This window comes from Rhinolophus ferrumequinum, chromosome 22 (genome assembly GCF_004115265.2).
Source record: "Rhinolophus ferrumequinum isolate MPI-CBG mRhiFer1 chromosome 22, mRhiFer1_v1.p, whole genome shotgun sequence".
NCBI classification, from domain to species: Eukaryota; Metazoa; Chordata; class Mammalia; order Chiroptera; family Rhinolophidae; genus Rhinolophus; species Rhinolophus ferrumequinum.
This window is the reverse complement of record NC_046305.1, coordinates 20,825,048-20,845,232: the sequence shown is the minus strand read 5'-3', so window position 1 is coordinate 20,845,232 and position 20,185 is coordinate 20,825,048. Positions and strand designations below refer to the sequence as shown.

The following is a 20,185-nucleotide window of genomic DNA, read 5'->3' as shown; positions in this document are numbered from 1 at the left end:
TGTGTAATGCTAATGTCTGTGCTTTTAACCCCCTGTGCTCCCGTGCCAGGTTCTAGGCTGAGCACTTTAAATGAAAAAGACAATTTAATCCTCACAACAACCATGTGAAGATATTGGTGTTTACTTTATAGATAAGAGCAGTGATTCCAGGGAGGCTGTGTAAATTGCCCCAACCACAAAATTAACTAAATGGGGAAGCTGAGATTCAAACCCAAATCTGATTCGAAAGCCCCTAACCTAAACCAGCACTAACCAGTGGGAAGAGTATGCAAGTCACATATGTAATTTTAAACTTTCTAATAGCCACACTAAAAAAAAGTAAGAGGATACAGGTCAAATTAATTTTAACAATATCTTAACCCAATAATTTAACCCAATATATCCAAAATATTATCACGTAAACGTGTAATCAATATATAAATGAGTGAGAGACTTTCCATCCCTTTTTCCATACTAAGTTTGAAACCCTATGTGTATGATGTAATGTACTACACCTCTCAATTCAGATGAGCCACATCTCAATTGCTCAACAGTCACATGTACCCAGTGGTCACCACACAAAACAGCACGAGTCTAAACCATGACGTCACACTGCACCATTAAGAATATCCTGAACAGACTGGAACAAATGTAGGAATTGCTTACAAAAGTAGATTTGGAATGGATACACAAATTATCCATACACCAGACAACAAATAATAGATCAAAAAATGTGAACCATAAACATGTGGACAGATGAATGTGTACAAGACGGGGGAGGTGAGAGAAGGGAGGACATGTCAGAAAAACAAAGAGATGCCTGGGGAAATCATTTGAAAGAGGGTTACAAACACAGTAGGTCAATCAAGATACAGCTCTTGCAGGCTGAACCTGGCAGAGCCTCAGCCTGGAAACCTCCATCTTGGCTTCACATCTGAACAACCTCAAGAAAGGCAAGGTCTCCATGCCTCAGTTTCCTCACCTGAAAAATGCAACCAACATCAGATAGACACAGTGCAGGTCAAATCAGAATATAGGTATAGGTACATGTGTATGTATATGTATAAAGCTATAAATTTTTCTTGTACATGGTTAAGCAGTATTCAAACACTAGCATTTTCGTGCAAATAAAGATTCGGGTCAGAAGATTCTGGATGAGCTCACAGAACAATCAGCTCACAGAACATGTCCTTTTTTACCTAAAGGCTTTGACTTCCTCAAGGATCAGGGACCAAGAATGACAGAACTGAAATGGCCCAGGAAGAAAGGAAAACTGATAAAGCACATTTATTTGGAAAAAAAGACAAGATGGCTTCAGAGACCCCATCAATTCTATGCTCCATCAAAAACAACCATGAACTCTTGGACAACCAAAAGTTACCCACAAGGATCCAAAGATCCCACAGTTTAGAACAGAAAAGAGATGTGCAAACCCATTACTAAAATATAACGCAAGAAGTGGTAAGAGATGCGTGGATGAAAGTACTTTCAGAGCAGGGGAAAAGAGAACGAATTGACTTAGTCAGGAAAGGCTTAGATGGGGGTGGGGGAGGTGATTGTCAAGCTCTCCCTGAACAGCAGGCTACAGACAGACAAAACTCAGGCAGACCGTGTGTGTAAGGCCAGGACACATAAAGGAGGCGGTGTAAAAGCTCCGTGTGGGAGAAGCCTGGTATTGTGTGCTTTCTGTTGTGTTTTAGAGGAGTCCAGAGAGGGCAAAATTGAGAAATGAAGCTCAATCTAAGGGAAGGGGTGGGCCCGCCTTGGTGTGCTCTTTAAGCGAAGTTATGAACTTCAAGTAAGGGAGATTCATAATCTTAATTGCTCTGTGTGACGGTAACCGGTGACAATGTGGAAGAAGGATCAGAAGAGGCAAGTTTGGAAGCACAGGGAGGCCTGCTATGAGACACTGCAGAACTCTAGGGAAGACAGGGTGTGGGCATGAACTGGGGAGCAGCAGCACTGGACCAAGTTGGGGGCAAACTCGAACATCTCCCTAGGAGTTTGAAGACGTGGCCAATCCACCATGGCCAGGACGGGCCCTAACAAGAGTCAGAGGAGACAGCATCTTCAAGGTCGCTGTCTCATGAGGAGTGTCAGCCACCATTGCCCTGGATGATGGCAGCAGAAGAACCCAGAGTCAAACAAAGAGAACTTCCCCTTTGAGAGTGGCCCCGCGGTACTCACTGCTTTACCCACCAAAGTGGCTTCATTGATCATCTAAGGACACAGGTAGAGAGAGCCCCTGCCACAAACACCACCATCACCATTACCACCCACCACAACTGCCTCAGACATCCTCTCTCTGTGGGAGAAGAGAAACCTTGGTTCTCTAAACCCCTTACTCCAGGCACAACCCTCCCCTTAGCACCTATATGTGCGTTTCTTTCCTTTTCCCCTTCCCCAAGTACAGCTCCAAAAACCTTCCCTGTTTAGAAACAGTGTGGGTTTTTATGACTGCAAAGTGAGGGTAAATTCGGTCCCGAGCTAAACAACGGCTTAATTCCTGTCATAAACACCCCTCTCTATAAACCAAGCAGGCTCTATTTTTAGCACTTTTTCCACGATGCACTTGTTCTTTAATGGAAGAGATAAAGGCAGTGGGAGACAATTAGAAGTATTAACCCATATACTTTATGTCACACTCAAGTACCAACACACGACACCTTCACATTTAAGCCCATATTAAAATGCAGTTGGGCAACAATCTTGGTTTCTCCCTATTTTGCTGAGAAATACTTCAGTAGTGTTCTTTTTACTTTTTATTTTGAAACCTTCAACTATATTTTTGAAATTAGAGCACAGAGAATTAGTGACGAGGTGGAGTCACGGAATTGCCATCATTATCAAATCAGTTACAAATAGTTGTCCATTAGCCATGATCGAGGCAGACAACTTTCATGAGGGGAGGAAGGGATAAAATGTGAAAGGGAATCAATATTTATTGAGGACCTACTAAGAGTGAGACATTGAACTAGGCACTTCCTTCTTCCCTCGTTCATTGAATGAACATTTATCAAGCACTTACTATGTGTTAGCATTGTGTTCCATTGTAGAGAGGTAGAATAAACAAGAGAGACACTGCTCTTGCCTTCATGGACCACCTTCATCTGTTAGAAGAGGAAAATATTAAACAATAGCATTTCCAGAGGCATGAGTGCTCAAAGAGGAAATTACACACGACAAAGATGGCTTCTGAAAAGGAGGCCTAACTGTCCTGGGGTGGGGCAGGAGCCGTTGGAAAGGCCTCGCTATGGCAGGTGTGATGTCTACATTGAGACTTAACGAATGGGTAGGAACGAGCCCAGGCAAGAGAAGGAACAAGAGCTTGCAGAGGAAGGGCTTGTTCCAAGGCCCAGGGGCAAAAGAGAGTTTGACAGGTGTGAGTGCCACCTGGCTAACACTGAGAGTGAGTGGCCAGCTGCCAGATGAGGCTGGAGAGGAGAGTTGGGTCTTGCCAGCCACAAAGTCAATTTTAAATGTATCCAAAAAAAATAACCAGATGATATTTTCAGCAGAGAGCAATAAGATCAGACTTGTCTTTTAAAGCGCCACAAATCCTCACAAGGTAGGCAGTGTCCTTATTTCATGAGGATGAGAAAAGATGAGTGAGGCTAAGTAACTTTTATAAAGTCACACAGCTGGAATGTAGTGACATTTTGGATAAGGATTCAGGTCAGTCTGACTCTCAATCTTCTCATTCCACTACATCATCCTGTCTCTAAGGAAACAAACAAAAAAAAAGCTACAGAAAATCCTTATACCTCATTTCAGCTGATCATTTATAACGTTGTTTTTTTTACCAAAATCAAGTGCAGAGTTGATCCCGGGCATCACTGAACATTTGAGTTCTCTCCTGCCTTGCATTATTAAAATACAAAAAACACATACATAAAACGGCCCTCCTAGGGAAAAAGCCGCGAATCCTCCCCACAAGACCTCAGCCCTCAAACAAAAGAGGGCAGAGCAGAAGGAACATCACAGTCCTGAATACATGTGCAGTGACCAGGCACAGACTGGCCTTCTGGGCTGGAAGGTGACAGGAAGGCCATCTGTCCAGCCGCTCTTGCCACGCTCACCTTCAGAGTATGATCAAGTGGTCATTAAAAATACCTCCAATAATGACCAACATACTACCTGCAAGCACAGCCTAGTCCATGTTGAGATAGTCCTAAGTATTTAAAAAGTCTCTTTATGAGGCAAAATGAGTTCAAAAACCAGGTACTTATGGCAGAAGTTCCTGTTGCTCAAGTCACTTTCCTCTTCAAAGCAAGAGAATACTACACGGGGTATGAGGTACCACGGGAATACTGTCACCTTTCCCTGAGTCTGAAGAGCCACATAAAGTCAACACCCAAAAACCAAACAATGAAGAACAGGAAATCTCAATTTCAAGGCACAGAGCCTGTTTCTAGGACAAAGCATAACACTCATGTACAGGCTCATGCACACCCTGACAGCCTCTACCAGGGATGCTGGCCTGTGGATCGAGAAAGCCAGGGACCCCAACACAGACTCCGCCTGGATACAGGCACCCAGCTTCTGCTCTCCCTCAGTGGAGGACAGCACACCAGTTCATCACGTGGGAGTGCAGATAGCAAGCCTGGCTATGCATGTGTTCAACAAGTAAACTTCAGTTCTTTGCATCTCTGTCCAGCAGCCAGTGAAGGTGGCGGGTTCAGCACCATCTTATGCTCCTTGTGCCTGTCCTATTGAGGGCCGGCTGCAGTAGCACTCTTATGCATGTAAGGGAGAGAGTCTCTACAGTTATCACAGTAAATCCTTGTGCAGTTCATTAAAAAACAGGTGTTCTTTAAGAATTAAGTAAAATGTTAAAATTTAAGGCTGAGTAAAACAATCAATAGCACTGATACTAGTAATGGTGAGAGAAGAAAGTGACACTTGTGTTAGCGTAGGGTGGTACAACCTCACTGTGGGAACTTTGGCAGTTTCTACCCACTTTTAAATGTTCATACTTTCTGTCTCCTTAATTCCACCTCTAGTAATCTCTCATAGTCACACTAGCACAAGTATTTAGAGAGCTAACAGTCAACAGAATGAACGAAGCAAGTATGGTAAGCTGTCCATGTATACCAAACACATTAAGAAGCATGTAAAAATTACACAAAACAACATTTAAAAAGACAGTTTCAGAAAAATTAAAGTTTAAAATTAAATTAAAAAAAAAATTAAACCTCAGGTACCAGAAACATAGTAAGAACACGGTAGAGGCTGAAACCAAAGAGCCCAGGAGATTTTCAGAAGAAGAGTCTATCAGAACTGGGTATGTCCTGCAGGGGATGGGGGAGAGGGGAACCCCATGCTCTTACTGGGGTGACAAAGGGCTGCCTTGACAGAGAAACACAGAGTAGAAAACCTCTACTGCATATCTCAGAGGCATAAAGAGTACATTGGCCATCTGTCTGGAATGTTGGGTAAAAGAAGAGTTATCTGCGAGAAATCAAAACCCCAAGTCTGTGGTATATATGAGTGGGGAGACAGAATTCACTGTTCACATAGTTGGGAACCCTAGGACTGAAACCATTACAGAAAAGTCGGTCTGAAGCAGGTGAAACTTTATAGTGTGTGACATGGGCAAACTCACCCACCACATCCAGATGCCTCATCAACTGGAGACCCAAGGGGCTCCCACCAAAAACCCCCAGTTGCAGATAAACTCACCACAAGAGGAAACTGAACACCAAGGAAGAGAATTTAAAGTATGCCTATATTTTTAAAGCAATAAAAAGGAAGAGATATTAGCAGACATAAATAAGACATTTTTAAAAGACAGGAAGATTTGAAAGAGAACCAAATAGAATTTCCAGAACTGAAAAAGATAGACACTGAAAACCAAACAAATAAAAATAACTCAATGAACAGGTTAAACAAGAGAAATACCTGTCAACCTAAAATAAAATACTCCATTAAGCTATGATTTAAGAGAGAGGAAAGAATAAAGACATATTTAGACATGTGAAAACTAAAAGAATTTATTATTCTCAGGCTCCCTGTGAAGAAACTATTCTTGGAAATACTTCAGCAAGAAAAAAACTAACCCAGGAGTAAGTTATGGGTTTCAAAAATCAATGATGAGCAAAGAAATTGTTAAACATATATTTGTAAATCAAACTGGATATTAACAATCAAAAAATAATAATAGCTAATTGGAAAGTTAGAAATAGGAAAACTAAAATGCATGAATGGCAGTAATTCAGAATTATTCTAAGACCCTTGTCTTATTCTCAAAGAAGTTAAAGTGATTAAGATAAGTATGCATGTTAAAAATGTATAAATGTAATCAGTAGAACAAAAGTAGAATGTATGCCTTTCAAACCAACACAGAGAAATAAAGCTGAATAGAAATCAATAAAGGAAGGCAGGAAAAAAGGAAAGAAGGGAGGAAATAAGGAAGAAAAAAATGAAATGGGGTAATAAACAGAAAATATAAAATCAGGTAGAAATAAGTCCAAAGATATCCGCAAGAACAATAAAAATAAACAGAATAAACTCTTACTAAAAGGTAGGTACTCTCACATAATAGTTAGGAGCATAGTATCTGAAGCCAGATTGAATTTGAATGCTGATCCCACCACTTACTAACTGTGCCTCAATTTCATAATCTGTACAATAGTAATTCCCACCTTATAGATAAATCTGTTAATATACTTTATATATGTTTACCACTATGCTTGCATAGTATTAGTTTGGTATAGAGTTTGAGTGTTCTGTACGATGTTGCTAACGTTGTTTTGAACCAAAAGAGCCAGATATATGTAGATTAAGAGATACACAGGACATTGTAAAATAAGGGATAGAAAAAAATACACCAGACAAATCCTAACTCAAAGAAAGCAAGTATAACATTAAGCAAAATATTTAGATGAAAAATTTTTATACAAATAAATAATAATAAATAATAAAAGGAACAAATAACCTAATAGGAAAATGGTCAAAGAATATGAAAACAAAATATGCGGAAGGGATCTGAAAGACTAACAAACATTCAAAAAGTCTAAACCTCACTAGTAATCAGGATATTGTAAATCAAAATGAAATATTATCACCTATCAGACTGGGAAAATTTTAGAATTCTGAACCAAATGGTAATAGCATATGGGAAAGGGACAGTCCTCTCATATATTGCTGGTAAAATGTAAACAGTATACTCTTTTACAGTGAAAAATAAAGTGAAAAATAAAGAACTCAATAAGAAAATGGACAAAAGACATGAACAGGCATTTCACCAAAGAATATATATAGTTGGAAACAAAGCTCATAAAAAAATGTTCAACATCTTTAGCCATTAATAAAATGCAAAATAAGACCACAATGACATATTTCTTAGAATGATTAAAATAAAAAAGAGTGGCAATACCAAACGCTGGCAAGGATATAGAGAAACTGGATCTCTCCTACATTACCAGTGGGAATGTAAAATGATACAACCACATACAATTGGCAAAGAGTTTGGCAGCTTCTTATAAAACTAAATATACACTTACATGCATGTACACATGCGCACACACACACACACACACACACACACACACTTATAGGCATTTATCTCAGAGAAGTGAAAACCTATGTTCACACAAAACTCTGTATGTGCATCGCCATTTTACTCATATAGCCCAAAACAGGAAACAACCCAAATATCCCTGAATGGGTGAATGTTTAAACAAACTGTGGTATATCCACACAGTGGTAAAAGGAACAAACCATTGATACATGCAACAACCTGGGTTGATCTCAAGGGCATCACTCTGGTGAAAAGCTCATCTCAAAAGGTTCATTCTGTATCATTCTATTTATATAACATTCTCAAAATAACAGAATATAGAGATGAAGAACAAATTAATGGTTTTGAGGGGATAAAGGATAGGAGTGTGACTTATAAAGCGGTTATATTACAGAGTTCCTTGGTGGTGATGGAACAGATCTAGATTTTGATGGTAGTCGTTATACAAAACTATATATGAAATAAAATTGCATAGAACCACACACACACAAACACAGATGAGCGAATGTAAAAAATGATAAAAATCTGAATATGGTCTTCAGTTTAATTAACAATATTCTACACATGTTGATTGCCTGGTTTTGATATGGTACTATAGTTATGTAAGATGTTATCATTAAGGGAAGCTGCGTGAAGGGTACAGGATACTCTCTGTATTAGTTTTGCAACTTTTTGTGAGTCTATAATTATTTAAAAATAAAAACCTTTCAAAAATCAATGTTAGGTGTAAAATGCCAAGTTGTACAATTTCGCAGTGTGATATAATTTCTGTAAACATTAAAAAAAACATACAATCATACTATATATATTTTATGGATAAATACATAAGTAATAAAATATTAAAACAACAGTATCAAGGAGACACACAACCTCAGAGTAGGGATTACTTCTGGGAATAAGTTCTAAGAGGACCAAAGCTTTATACTTGTAGTATTTTAATTTTTTAAAAAAATTTGAAGTGAGAATCTGACATTACTATCTAGACAGTATAAAGAAATACATGTTGATTAAATTACTCTCTACTATTCTGAAAGCTTGAAAAATGTCTAAATTAAAACCAAAAATATACATATAAGGAGATTCACTGAAGCATTCTCTGTAATTACCAAAGATTAGTAACAACCTGAATATCCATCGACAGGGGGATAGTTAAATAGGTTTGGATATAATCATGCAAGCAACCATTAAAAAGAACGAAGGGATATGTGCTTCCCAAATACACTAGTAAGTGGAAGCAAAACAAACAAACAAATTGAAAAATAATATATATAGTATGACCACGTTTTTTAAAAAATCAATAAAATACAAACACTTATTATAAAACACATGCAGTGTTTAAAAATAGTTACTTCCAAGAAACAGTGGGCATCTCACATTTTACTTCATATACCTATATGTTTTAAAATCTGATAAAAAAATAATCTATTTTATTTCTGAAAATTGAGAAAATTTAAAAGGGATATACATATACATATACATATACATACACATACACACACATTTTTTTGGAAATGTATATACAAAAGTCAAAACCTAATATTAAACTAATATTGTTGAACACTTACTATATGCCAAAGTGTTCACATTCAGAATATTCCTTATACTTCATAAATCTATGGGTATACATTATTCTCATTTGACTTACTACATCCATTTGAAGAGAAGGAAGAAGAGGAAATGGAAGCTCTTAGCTGTGAAATGACTTGCCTGAAATCACACAGTTAAGTAAGTTGTCAAATGAGTTTAAACCTGTAATGCTATTTCAGCCCATTACTCCTGTCACCTACATGAAAAACAGAAGCACATATGGCATTTACCAGATCTCTTTACAATGAAGTGGTGAGTATCATGAGCTGGGAGCTGGGCAGGACTTACTCACCCTGACATGGATAATAGCTAATTGGATGTCCCTGTGATCCAGCCTTCACAACTACATATTTCAGATTATATCCTGACCTGGCTCCTTCATAGGGAAGAAGTGGGAGAATGTGACAGGAAAAGGTGGTTTCCCCTCCATGTCTTCCCCACAGCTGTTCCATGCATAGAGAGGCTGGCACTAGAATGGTCCCAGTCAGACCAAACCCCAGCAGGATGACTCCCGCAAGAAGGCCACAGAGTGAATAATACATGGACCACAACTTTCCTCCCTATCAAGGCAGATGAGTTACAACAGTGAGGTGGAGACAGACTTAGAGTTGCACTCCCTCAGATCCACTTCAAGAAAGGATTCTCTGTCCAGCTGCAGGATGTACAGTTAGCTGACAGACTCCTTTAGCTTCCTAAGGGACAGAAACCTGAGCTTTCCAGTGAGGCATCTGCCAATAACTGAGCAAGAAGGTGGTTGAGAGCCTGGCCATTTGTGCCCTGAATGGAACTCCTCTAGCTGGCCATCTCTGCTGCGAAGTACCCTGTCAGGAGGGCCAGGCCTCTGTCAGATCTGCACTGTGGTCTGATGCTCCCCTTACCCAAGACTGCTTCCCCCGCTTTTCTTTCACAGATTTGTGAAATTCACGGCCGAGGGTCACAGGCTCACTGAAATAGCTAAACACAGGATTACAGAATGCTTCTTCTTCCCCACACCTTACCACCATATCACTAAGGGCCTATTAACCCAAGTTTCTTTTACCCAGCACATCATGTTCAGCTTTCAATAAAAAGTTGCAAGGCATACTATACTAAAAGGCAAAAAACACAGTTTGAAGAGAAAGAGCTAGCAATAGAACCAGACCCAGACATGGCAGGGATGTTGGAATTATCAGACCAGGAATTTAAAACAATTATGACTAATTTGGTAAACATGCTAATGGATAAAGTAACATGCAAGACCAGATCGATAATGTAAGCAGAATAACAGAAACTCTAAAAATGAACCAAAAAGTAAAACTAGAGATCAAGAACATTGTAACAGAATTAAAGAATGCCTTTGATGGGCTCATTAGTAGACTGAATACAGATGAAGAAAAAAATCTCTCAGCTTGAGGATATGTCAATAGAAACCTCCAAAACTGAAAAGCAAAGAGAAAAAGGACCCCCAAAATAGAACAGAATATGCAAGAACTATGGGACAACTACAAAAAGTGTTAGATACATGTAACGGGAACACCAGAAGGAGAAGAGAGAAACAGAAGAAATATGCTTCAAATACGAAGCAATAATGACTGAGAATTTTCCTAAATTCATATCAGACACCAAACCACAGATGCAGGAAACTCAAAGAACAAGCAGGATAAATAACCAAAAACAATCCAAACAAATAAACAAAAAAAAGTACCTTATTATAAGGTACTCGCAGTATAGTGTTATTTGAAAGAGAACCCAATTAGTTGTAAATATATATTGCAAATGCTACGGCAAACACTAAAAATGGTTTAAAAAGAAGCATAAATGGTATGGTAAGAAAGGAGTGAAAATCGAATCATATAAAATGCTCAATTAAAACCACAAAAGTCAGAAAAAGAATGGAAGACAAAATAGGAACAAAGAACAAAGGCAAAAAATAGAAAATAATAAATATGGTAAATATTAATCCAACTATATCAATAATCACTTTAAACATCAATAGTGTAAGTATGTCGATCAGGACAGAGATTATCAAAGTGGGTCAAAAAACAAGACCCAATTTGTATATTGTCTACAAGAAACCCACTTGAAATATAAACATTTGAAACATTTGAAATATTTGAAATATAAAGACATATAGATTAAAATAAAAGGATGAAGAAAAATATACCATGCTAACATTGATCAAAAGAAAGCCAAGGTAGCTATATTACTTTCTGAAAAACCAGACTTCAGTGAAAGAAGAGTTATCAGGGATAGAGAAGGGCATTACATAATTAAAAAGAGATCAATTTTCAAGAAGACATAACAATCCTTAACGTATATGCACCAAACAACAAAGCATCAAAATATGTGGGGCAAAAACCAATACAATTCCGAGGAGAAACAGATAAATCTATTATTAAAGTTGGATACATTAACACTCCTCTATCAGAAATGGACAGATCCAGCAGGCAGAAAATCAGTAAGGACATAGTTGAACTCAACAACACCGTCAATCAACAAGACATAATTCACATTTACAGATTACTTCATCCAAAACAGCAGAATACACATTCTTCTCAAACTCACCTGGAACATTCACCAAGATAGAGCACATTCTAAAACATACCTTAACAAATTTAAAAGAATAGAAATTAGACAATGCCTGCTCTTAGATCACAATGGAATTAAACTAGAAATCAATAATAGAAAGACAGTTGTAAAATCCCAAAATATTTGGAGATTAAACAACACATTTCTAAACACATGAGATGAAAGAAGAACTCTCAAGAGAAATTTAAAAATATTTTGAAGTAAATGCAAATGAAAACACAACATATCAAAATGTTTGGGATGCAGTGAAAGCAGTGATTAGAGGAAAATTTATAGCATTGAATGCATACATTGAAAAAGAAGAAAGATCAAAAGTCAATAATCTAAGTTACCACTTTAGGAAACTTGGAAAAGAAAAGCAAATTTAAAAAGTAGAGAAAAATTTTAAAGGTAAGCAAAAATATAAGAATAATAAAATTTAGGAAACTAGCAAAAGAAGAGCAAATTTTAAAAAGTAAGCAAAAAAAAGAATAATAAAATTTATAGCAGAAATCAATTAAATTGAAAACAAGAAACCATTAGAGAAAATCAACAAAATCAAAAGCTGGTTCTTTGGAAAAAATCAGTAAAATTGATAAGCCTCTAGCCAGGCTAACTAAAATACTAGCTCCTAGGATGGGACCCAGATGTTTGCCTCATATTGCCAATCAAGATCAATTACTTATGTCAGACAGTTAGACAAAAATTATCATTTCCTTTCCTCAGCCATTCGATAAATTTTTTTTTAAAAAAAGCACTACTGATGAGCACCTACTGTGTGCCAGACACTATTTTAAGTGCATAGGACAGATCAGTGAAAAACAAACACAATAAATAAGTAAATTATATAGTATATTAGAAGGTATTAAGTGGAGAAAAATATAGAGCAGGTTAAGAGTTATGAGTATTTTTTATTTTGTTATGAATGTGTGTGTGTATTCGTATATGTAACATATATGTATATACGTTAAGCACATACTTTTATTTTCTTCCCTCTCTTATCCCCTTGTCATCTAACATAAAATGTATTAATCATAGCTAAGTTTACATCTCAGTATTTAAGTTACAGGACACCAAGGAGAAGAGTGAACATCACCCAAAGACTTTTCATCCTCTTTGGGGAAAGAGTTGGCACATTTTTTATTACATGCATGCTAGGCAGTTGTATGATTTTGCTATTCTCTTTATTTGGAGATAAGTATGGTTTCAGGAAACATGTATGACTGCCGAATTGGACAAGGGTGAACTGTAATGATTAGTTTTATATGTCAGGTTGTCTATGCCATGGTACCAAGTTATTCAGTCAAACACTAATCTATACATTCCTGGGAAGGCATTTTGTAGACGCAGTTAACATCTACAATCAGCTGACTTTCAGGAAAAGAGGTGATACACTATATTCTGGGTGGGCCCTATATAATCAGTTGAAAGGCCTTAAAAGCAGAACTCAGGTTTCCCTGAAGAAGAAGAAATTCCATCTGTGAACTTCAAGATCAGTTGCTCCCAAGGATGCCCAGTCTGCCAACCTGCCCAACACATTGACTTGCCCAGCCAGCACCCCACAATCATGTAAGCTAATTCCTGGCAATACATGTCTTAGTTTTATAAATATCCTACTGGTTCTATTTTTCTGGTAGAACCCTGACTGATACGAGTAGCCACATAGAGAAAACGACATTTGGGCAAAACTTACAGCTGGTAAAGGAGCTGCCACACAGCTCCCTGTGGGAAGAGCAAGCCTAATGTGCACAAATAACAGCAAAAAGTGTGGCTGGATAAGAGCGAGCAAGGTGGAGAGCAGTGGGAGAGGAGGTTACTTTACTGACCAAAAGAAGAAACGGGGACCAGCAACGTGCAGGCTGTGAGCTGAAAGGTCTCTTTTATTATTCTTTCTATCATAAGCTGAGCCCACTTCGTGACCAAAAATGATGCTGCCACCGTACAAATGTCGCTCCTTCTTTAGCAGGACACAAACGAACACTCCCATCCCCACTGGAGCAAAAGCTTTGGGCTGCTCTGTGGTTAACCCATTCGACACTCAGTGCACATATGCAGCTGCGAGCTGCACCGTGCCGGGAGCTGCTCTCTTAGCAGTATGGGAGCCAGGAGTCAGGTCAGGAGGACCAAGATCAGGCGGAGGGACAGCTCATGCTGTCATCTTTGGGGAAGATGGAAGTTTGCCATGTGGAAGGTATGATGCTCTTAATTGATATCATCCAGGTCTACTTGATAAAACGAAGATCAGGTACCACCGAAGAGAGATAATAGTAATTTTGGTGCATTAAGCTTGGCCAACACGTTGTCCAGGCTTCCCAGACTTCCACTTGTCCCAGCAAAAGGGAGAATGCCACCCCGGCTAGTAGATTTATAGGTGATTTTTATTGTTTTCTTTTTGCTTCCTGTATAGTCTTTTCCTATAATAGTATGTATTGCTCAAAAACAAAAGTATATATGGTTTATAAGTAAAGCCCCTTCCGCATATATACATGCATACAGATATATATATATATATATATATATATATATATATATATATATATATATATATATCTGTATACATATATCTGTATGTATATCACTTCTGTTCCTTCCCTACTCCTTCAAAAAGTGAACTAACACCTGTAATCTCAAGCAGGTTGGAACAGAGCTGTTTGCAGTCTCTTTCACATATGGAAAAGCACAAAGCTGAAAGGAGTTATGTTACTTACCCAAAGTCACACACGGTGGTGTGTAGCCCAGCCAGGACAAGAGCCTGGATCCTGAACACCCTGTCTAACCAGCACACTCGCTGAGTGCCATTTTCTCAGCCAATGGACCCCACAGGAGTGAGGTGCCAAGTGAGCTGACCCCTTGCCCTTACCTCGGCCAGGCGGGAGTGCTTGTGCACGTTCTCGCCTTTTTGCACACTGGGAGCCAGCTGCTGCAGGACACCCCTGCTGCTTGTCAGTGCTCTGGTCAGCCGAGCGAACTTCCCCCAGCCTGCAGCATGTGGAAAGAGAAAAGACATGTTTAACCTCGTCCTGAGGGCACATGGACATTCACACCACAAGTTACACTGTCAGAAGCAGTCACTGCCATTGACCTTCTGAGCTCCCAGGAGTCACTCCACATTCCTTGTAATGGAGAGTCACCGCTCAGAAAAGCATGTAGACACACTCAAATTTGGGTAGCAGTTTACTTTTCCCCTGCACTTTCACTTTATCTAATCATAGCTTTGTGAAATAGGTAGGGCAGGTGTTAGTACCACTTTACAAAAGGGAAGAGAGGCACAGAGTACCTAGACAACTAGAAAGACTCTAGAACCCAGATCTCTCCACTCTGACCTGAGGTTCTTTCGCCAGACACTACGAGGCAGTCGAGATGCTTCTCTGACTTTGCGACTGGGCGTAGGCTGTTCCCAACCCCATGATGTCCGACCTAGCAGAACCCAAGCCGCTGCCAGGTTTTAATGGACAAGCTAGTCAAATGGCCATTCCATGCACTATATTCTCCAAAGCCAGGGAAATAAGAAATGAATTTAATCCCTGGGTAGGTGGGCAAAAAGCACCGGCAGATTTTAGTCTTCTTGGGATGGGAAAAGGACAGTTGGTGACAGGTCCCATAAAACAAGAAACTCAAAGAGCCTAGGACTGAACTTAGTATCCAGAGCCCAGAAAAGAAATCCAGATGCAAGTCCCATCTCCACCTCTAGCTTGCTTTGTGGTCACAAGTTGCTTAAGTTGTCTGAGTTTCAATTATCTCATCAGCAAAATGGAAATTAAAATACTCTACTCGCCTAAAGACAGGGTGTATTTGCCTGGTAAAATAAAGGGGCTAAGTTTGGTGGGCTGTGGTTAACGGGTAAAAACAGAGGCTGTCTTGGGGTTTCCTTGGCCCCCTGCACTAGTTTCTCCAGGTCTTTTTCTAATCCAGCCCACTCTATACCCCAGAATCTAAGACATAGGAGTGATCTTTCCTGAGAATTTAAGACATATGAGTGCTCTTTTAAAGTTTCCCCCAAACACAATTGTCCATTCCTCTATCCAACAACCCATTTGCATACAGGTTACAACCATGGTAATTGCCTCATGGGACCTCGGAAAGCCTTTCAGGGTTCTCAAGGCCAAGCTTGGGGTTGAGGGGCTCCAGCAAATAAACAGAGCATGCAACTATTTTTACATAACAGGTAAAAGCAAGGCAAGGCCATTTATTTTTTTGTCCTTTAAGTTTGGCAGTATTCAGTTCTTGGCAGCAGAAATCTCATCTGCCAAATTTTACCCTGGAGCACCTTTCTGAGACAGACTTAGAATCCAGAGGACAATGGAGCCACGCGGAAGAATGGCCCTGTCTTTGAACAACCTTTAGGAATCATGATCTGGAAAAATTTTTGTCAACATGGCAAGAATAGCAAATAACTTCTTTTTTATCACATTCCAGAAGTTCTGGGCTTTAATAAAAGATCGTGGCCATTAAGTAGAGAAATGGGACTGCTGGAGTCAGCTGGAAAAGAGGCACATGGTGGTCAGGTTGTGTGGGGGGTCCCATTAATGTTAATGGGAGGGAACAGCTCAGACGTTGCAGGGGTCTTTGGCATCTCCCCCAAGTGTGCCATTTATGAACACGCTCACTGGAATTTGATTACGTGAACTGTGGACTAGAATTTTTTAAAGTCAGCTCAAAATAAAGCTGAAATTGAATTCTACAGAGCTTTTCAAGAAGAGCAGAAAATGTACTTTTCAATCACGCAAACATCAGCAAGAGCTCGGCAACCCGCTGGCCCACCCCACTCCTTCACTACCATCTTCATCACCCCCACCATGACCCATATTCTGGGACCAACGATGAGCAGGAGGTGTCAGGGCAGACACCCCAGACGCTGTCCAGCAGGAAGCTCAAGACCCTGTCCATCAGCTGATATCTTGCAAAAGGATGAAAAGAAAGATCCCTGGACCTCTGAGTAAGATCCCCAGCTAGCCTCTTACTCTCTGGGCTCTGAGTCACTTCCCAAGAATGTGGCTCTCAAAAGAGCTGGCTGAGTGGAGGGCATGAGAAGGTGAATGGGTGTTGGATGGAGAAATGGATAAGCAGTGTGAAACCCACCATCACACTTCTACCAGATGGGGCAGGTTCCGCATGTTCTGCAAGAAGGAAATACGTTCTCTCCTGAATTTCACCCCCATGTTTTCCTTTCTGAACTACAGACACTTTCTAATAGGAATCATTGCCTAGCCAGATGAAAGACCTTCATTCATTCATTCATGTATTAATTCCTTAAACATAACCACTACGTACCAGACATGGTGCTAGGTACTACGATACTAAGATAAAGAAGACACAGTCTCTGGCTTCAAAGAACATGCCCTCTCGTAGGGAAGAATGACAAATAAATTTTTTTTAAAAACACGATATGGGAAGCTTAGTTCTGTTACCATAGGCAGAAAGAAGAGGGCCATGGGAAGACAGAGGGGAGGAAAGGAAAGAGGAGGTGAGAGGAGACAAAAGGATGAGGTCATCTTTAGGAAATGGTGCAGCTACCAGACTGGCCAGAACTGGATTCTGGTGACCAAGAGCAGATCCAGGAGACCACCTTGCCCCTCAAGGTGAACATTAGTTAATTATAATGGGTTATAATATTATTAACATGGTAGCCAAGGAAAATCTCCACCCCATGTCACCATGATAGTTCCAGCAAGAGCCAAATAAGGAGAAAAATCCCTCCTCCCAACAGGAAGCAGTGATCAGCAAAGACCCACCCTGGGAACACCTGTAATGCCACCCCTAAATATTTTGTACCCTCATTCAAATATAATCCTAAGTTTCTTTGTTCTTTGGGGCAGTTGCTCTTCTTCTGGGCCTGCCCACTCTCACGCCATCTTGAGAGTATACTCTACTATTTCCTCTCTTTTAATAAATCCACTGCTTGCTTGGCTTTGTTTGTGTGGCTTAGTCGTACATCCTGGAATGTCCTCCTGTGACAATACAAGAACCCTTGTTCTGGGAAGCAAAAACTAAAATAAATGAATGGGACTGTATCAAACTAAAAAGCTTCTGCACAGCAAAAGAAACCATCAACAAAACAAAGAGGCAACCAACTGAATGGGAGAAGATATTTGCAAACCATGTCTCTGAGAAGGGGCTAATGTCCAAATTCTATAAGGAACTCATACAACTCAACAACAAAAAGACAAATAATCCAATTAAAAAATGGGCAGAGGACCTGAATAGACATTTCTCTACGGAGGACATACAAATGGCCAACAGACATATGAAAAGATGCTCAACATTACTAATCACCAGAGAAATTGCAAATAAAAACCACAATGAGATATCACCTCACACCGGTTAGAATGGCTATCATCACCAAGAGAAATAATAAGTGTTGGAGAGGCTGTGGAGAAAAAGGAACCCTCATACACTGTTGGTGGGAATGCAGACTGGTGCAGCCACTATGGAAGGCAGTGTGGAGGTTCCTCAAAAAATTACAAATAGAATTACCATATGACCCAGCAATCCCTCTCCTGGGTATCTACCCAAAATATCTGAAAACGTTTATCCGTAAAGATATATGTGCTCCAATGTTCACTGCAGCTTTATTTACGGGGGCCAAGACATGGAAACAACCAAAGTGTCCTTTGATAGATGACTGGATAAAGAAGTTGTGGTATATATACACCATGGAATACTATTCTGCCATAAGAAGAAATAGTGCCTTTTGAGACAACATGGATGGATCTTGAGACTATTACAATAAGAGAAATAAGTCAAAAAATTGAGAACCATATGACTTCACTGATATGTGGGATATAAAACTGGAACTGAAAGCAACAAAGGAGCAAGACAAACAAATAAAGAAACAAAAACTCATAGACACAAACAATAGTTTAGTGGTTATGGGGTGGGGGGAGGAGGCAATCAGGATTATACAAGAGTGTAAAGGTGGTCAAATATATGGCGATGGAAGGAGAACTGACTCCGGTGAGCACACAATGCGATATATAGATGATGTGATACAGAACTGTACACTTGAAACCTATGTAATTTTACTAACCATGGTCACCCAATAAATTTTAATTAAAAAAAGAACGCTTGTTCTCTGGTAACATGTTCTATGACAGAGATAAGTACAAGAGCTATGGCCAAGACTATCCATAGAGGTGTATCTAATCCAGTCTGGGAAGTCAGGGAGGGCTTCCCAGAGGATGTGTCACTAGAGCAAAATTTTGAAAGATGAGTAGGAGTTAACTCAAGAAGGAAAAGATAGACATCCCACACAGGGAGAAGCACCCACGAAGGCAGAAAAATCATAAACTCGGGGAACATGTCAGTGAAGAGTAAGACATTCTAAATTGCTGGATGCATGAGACTTGGCTTGTACAGGAGAGGAGGATGCAGACAATGGCCTGAGTGATGCTAAAGAGGTTGTCAGAGGCCCGATTGAGAAGAACTTAGGTGATAAGAACCGAGACAGCAAGTTAAGAAATTTGAACTTCATCCTAAAACCCCTGGAGAATCACTGAAAGAGTTTAAGTATCATGAGGAAGAGGAAACATACCCTGAGTTCATCTAAGAAGGACGGGGCGGCAACGTGGATAGTAAATTTTAAAAAAAAAGAAAGAAAAGATTGACAGATAAAGACAAGTCAGGACTCCTGGCAAGATACCATGTGGGCCTGGACCAATATTGTTACCTGGGCCAGGTGACAAGGGGAGGCTTGAGAACAGCTATAGAGGTAAAATCAACAGGATTCTATGAACAATAACTGCAGAAGAAGAGAACGGGCAACTGGGGAGGTCTCTGGGTTCCTGGTTTGGGTGACTGGGGTGACAGCCATGCAATGAGATTAAAAACACAGGAAGAGAAGCAAAAGGGTTTCATGGAAAATAATATGTATCCATCAACAATGTACCTTATAAGCAGAGCAGTCAGGAGAAACGTTCCTGGAAAGAATCAACCTCCTGTTGTCCAAAGGGCCAACAAGGAGGGGACAACCAAATGAGAACCCAGTTCTAGAAAGGCAGGCAATGCACCCTCCTCCTTCAAAGAAGCCTTTCCTGGTTACTGCCCTACCCCCAGCAGAACTGCCACTCCCTCCTATGTACCCCCATTTTTCTTAGGCAGGCTTCTATTTATTCAGCACACACACTTATCGGGTGTCTTTTGGTGAGAGGGGGTGGGCAGAAGGGAAAGAGGAAGCATGAAAGGAAAAGAAGGACAGAAGGAGGCTAACACATGTGCGATCTAGCAATCAGCTCCCAAGTACTTACTGGGTCCTTTCTCCATTCTCAGCAAGAACAACCACTTCTCCCTTCCCTGACCCGAAAATGACTGCTGGTTTCAACTGGGGTGAGCCCTACTAGGCTGCTTTAGCTCACACCACCCTGTATTCCCCCCAGGCCAGAAGAGATGGTTGTGGGATGAGCTGGAATTCCAGTTCCTCCAAGGGTGAGTACAGGGAAAGACAGACCTATAGGCCCCCCCCTGGGAAATCATGCCGCATCACTTGGAGTAGAAGTTGCAGAGGACTCCTGCAAGGTATCCTCATCCCCAGGGGAGGCTGTGAGGCCAGGCTTG

General features: G+C 40.0%; 1 protein-coding gene across 2 annotated transcripts in view; it reads right to left on the bottom strand.

Moving 5' to 3' along the window:
- KCNH1 (potassium voltage-gated channel subfamily H member 1) overlaps positions 1 to 20,185 on the bottom strand; it is a 340,626-nt gene that overhangs the window by 268,881 nt on the left and 51,560 nt on the right. For both annotated transcript variants that reach the window (XM_033094007.1, XM_033094008.1), the window contains exon 5: positions 14,496 to 14,614. In XM_033094007.1, the coding sequence (XP_032949898.1) occupies positions 14,496 to 14,614 (119 nt within the window). The remainder of the gene's footprint in view (positions 1 to 14,495; positions 14,615 to 20,185) is intronic.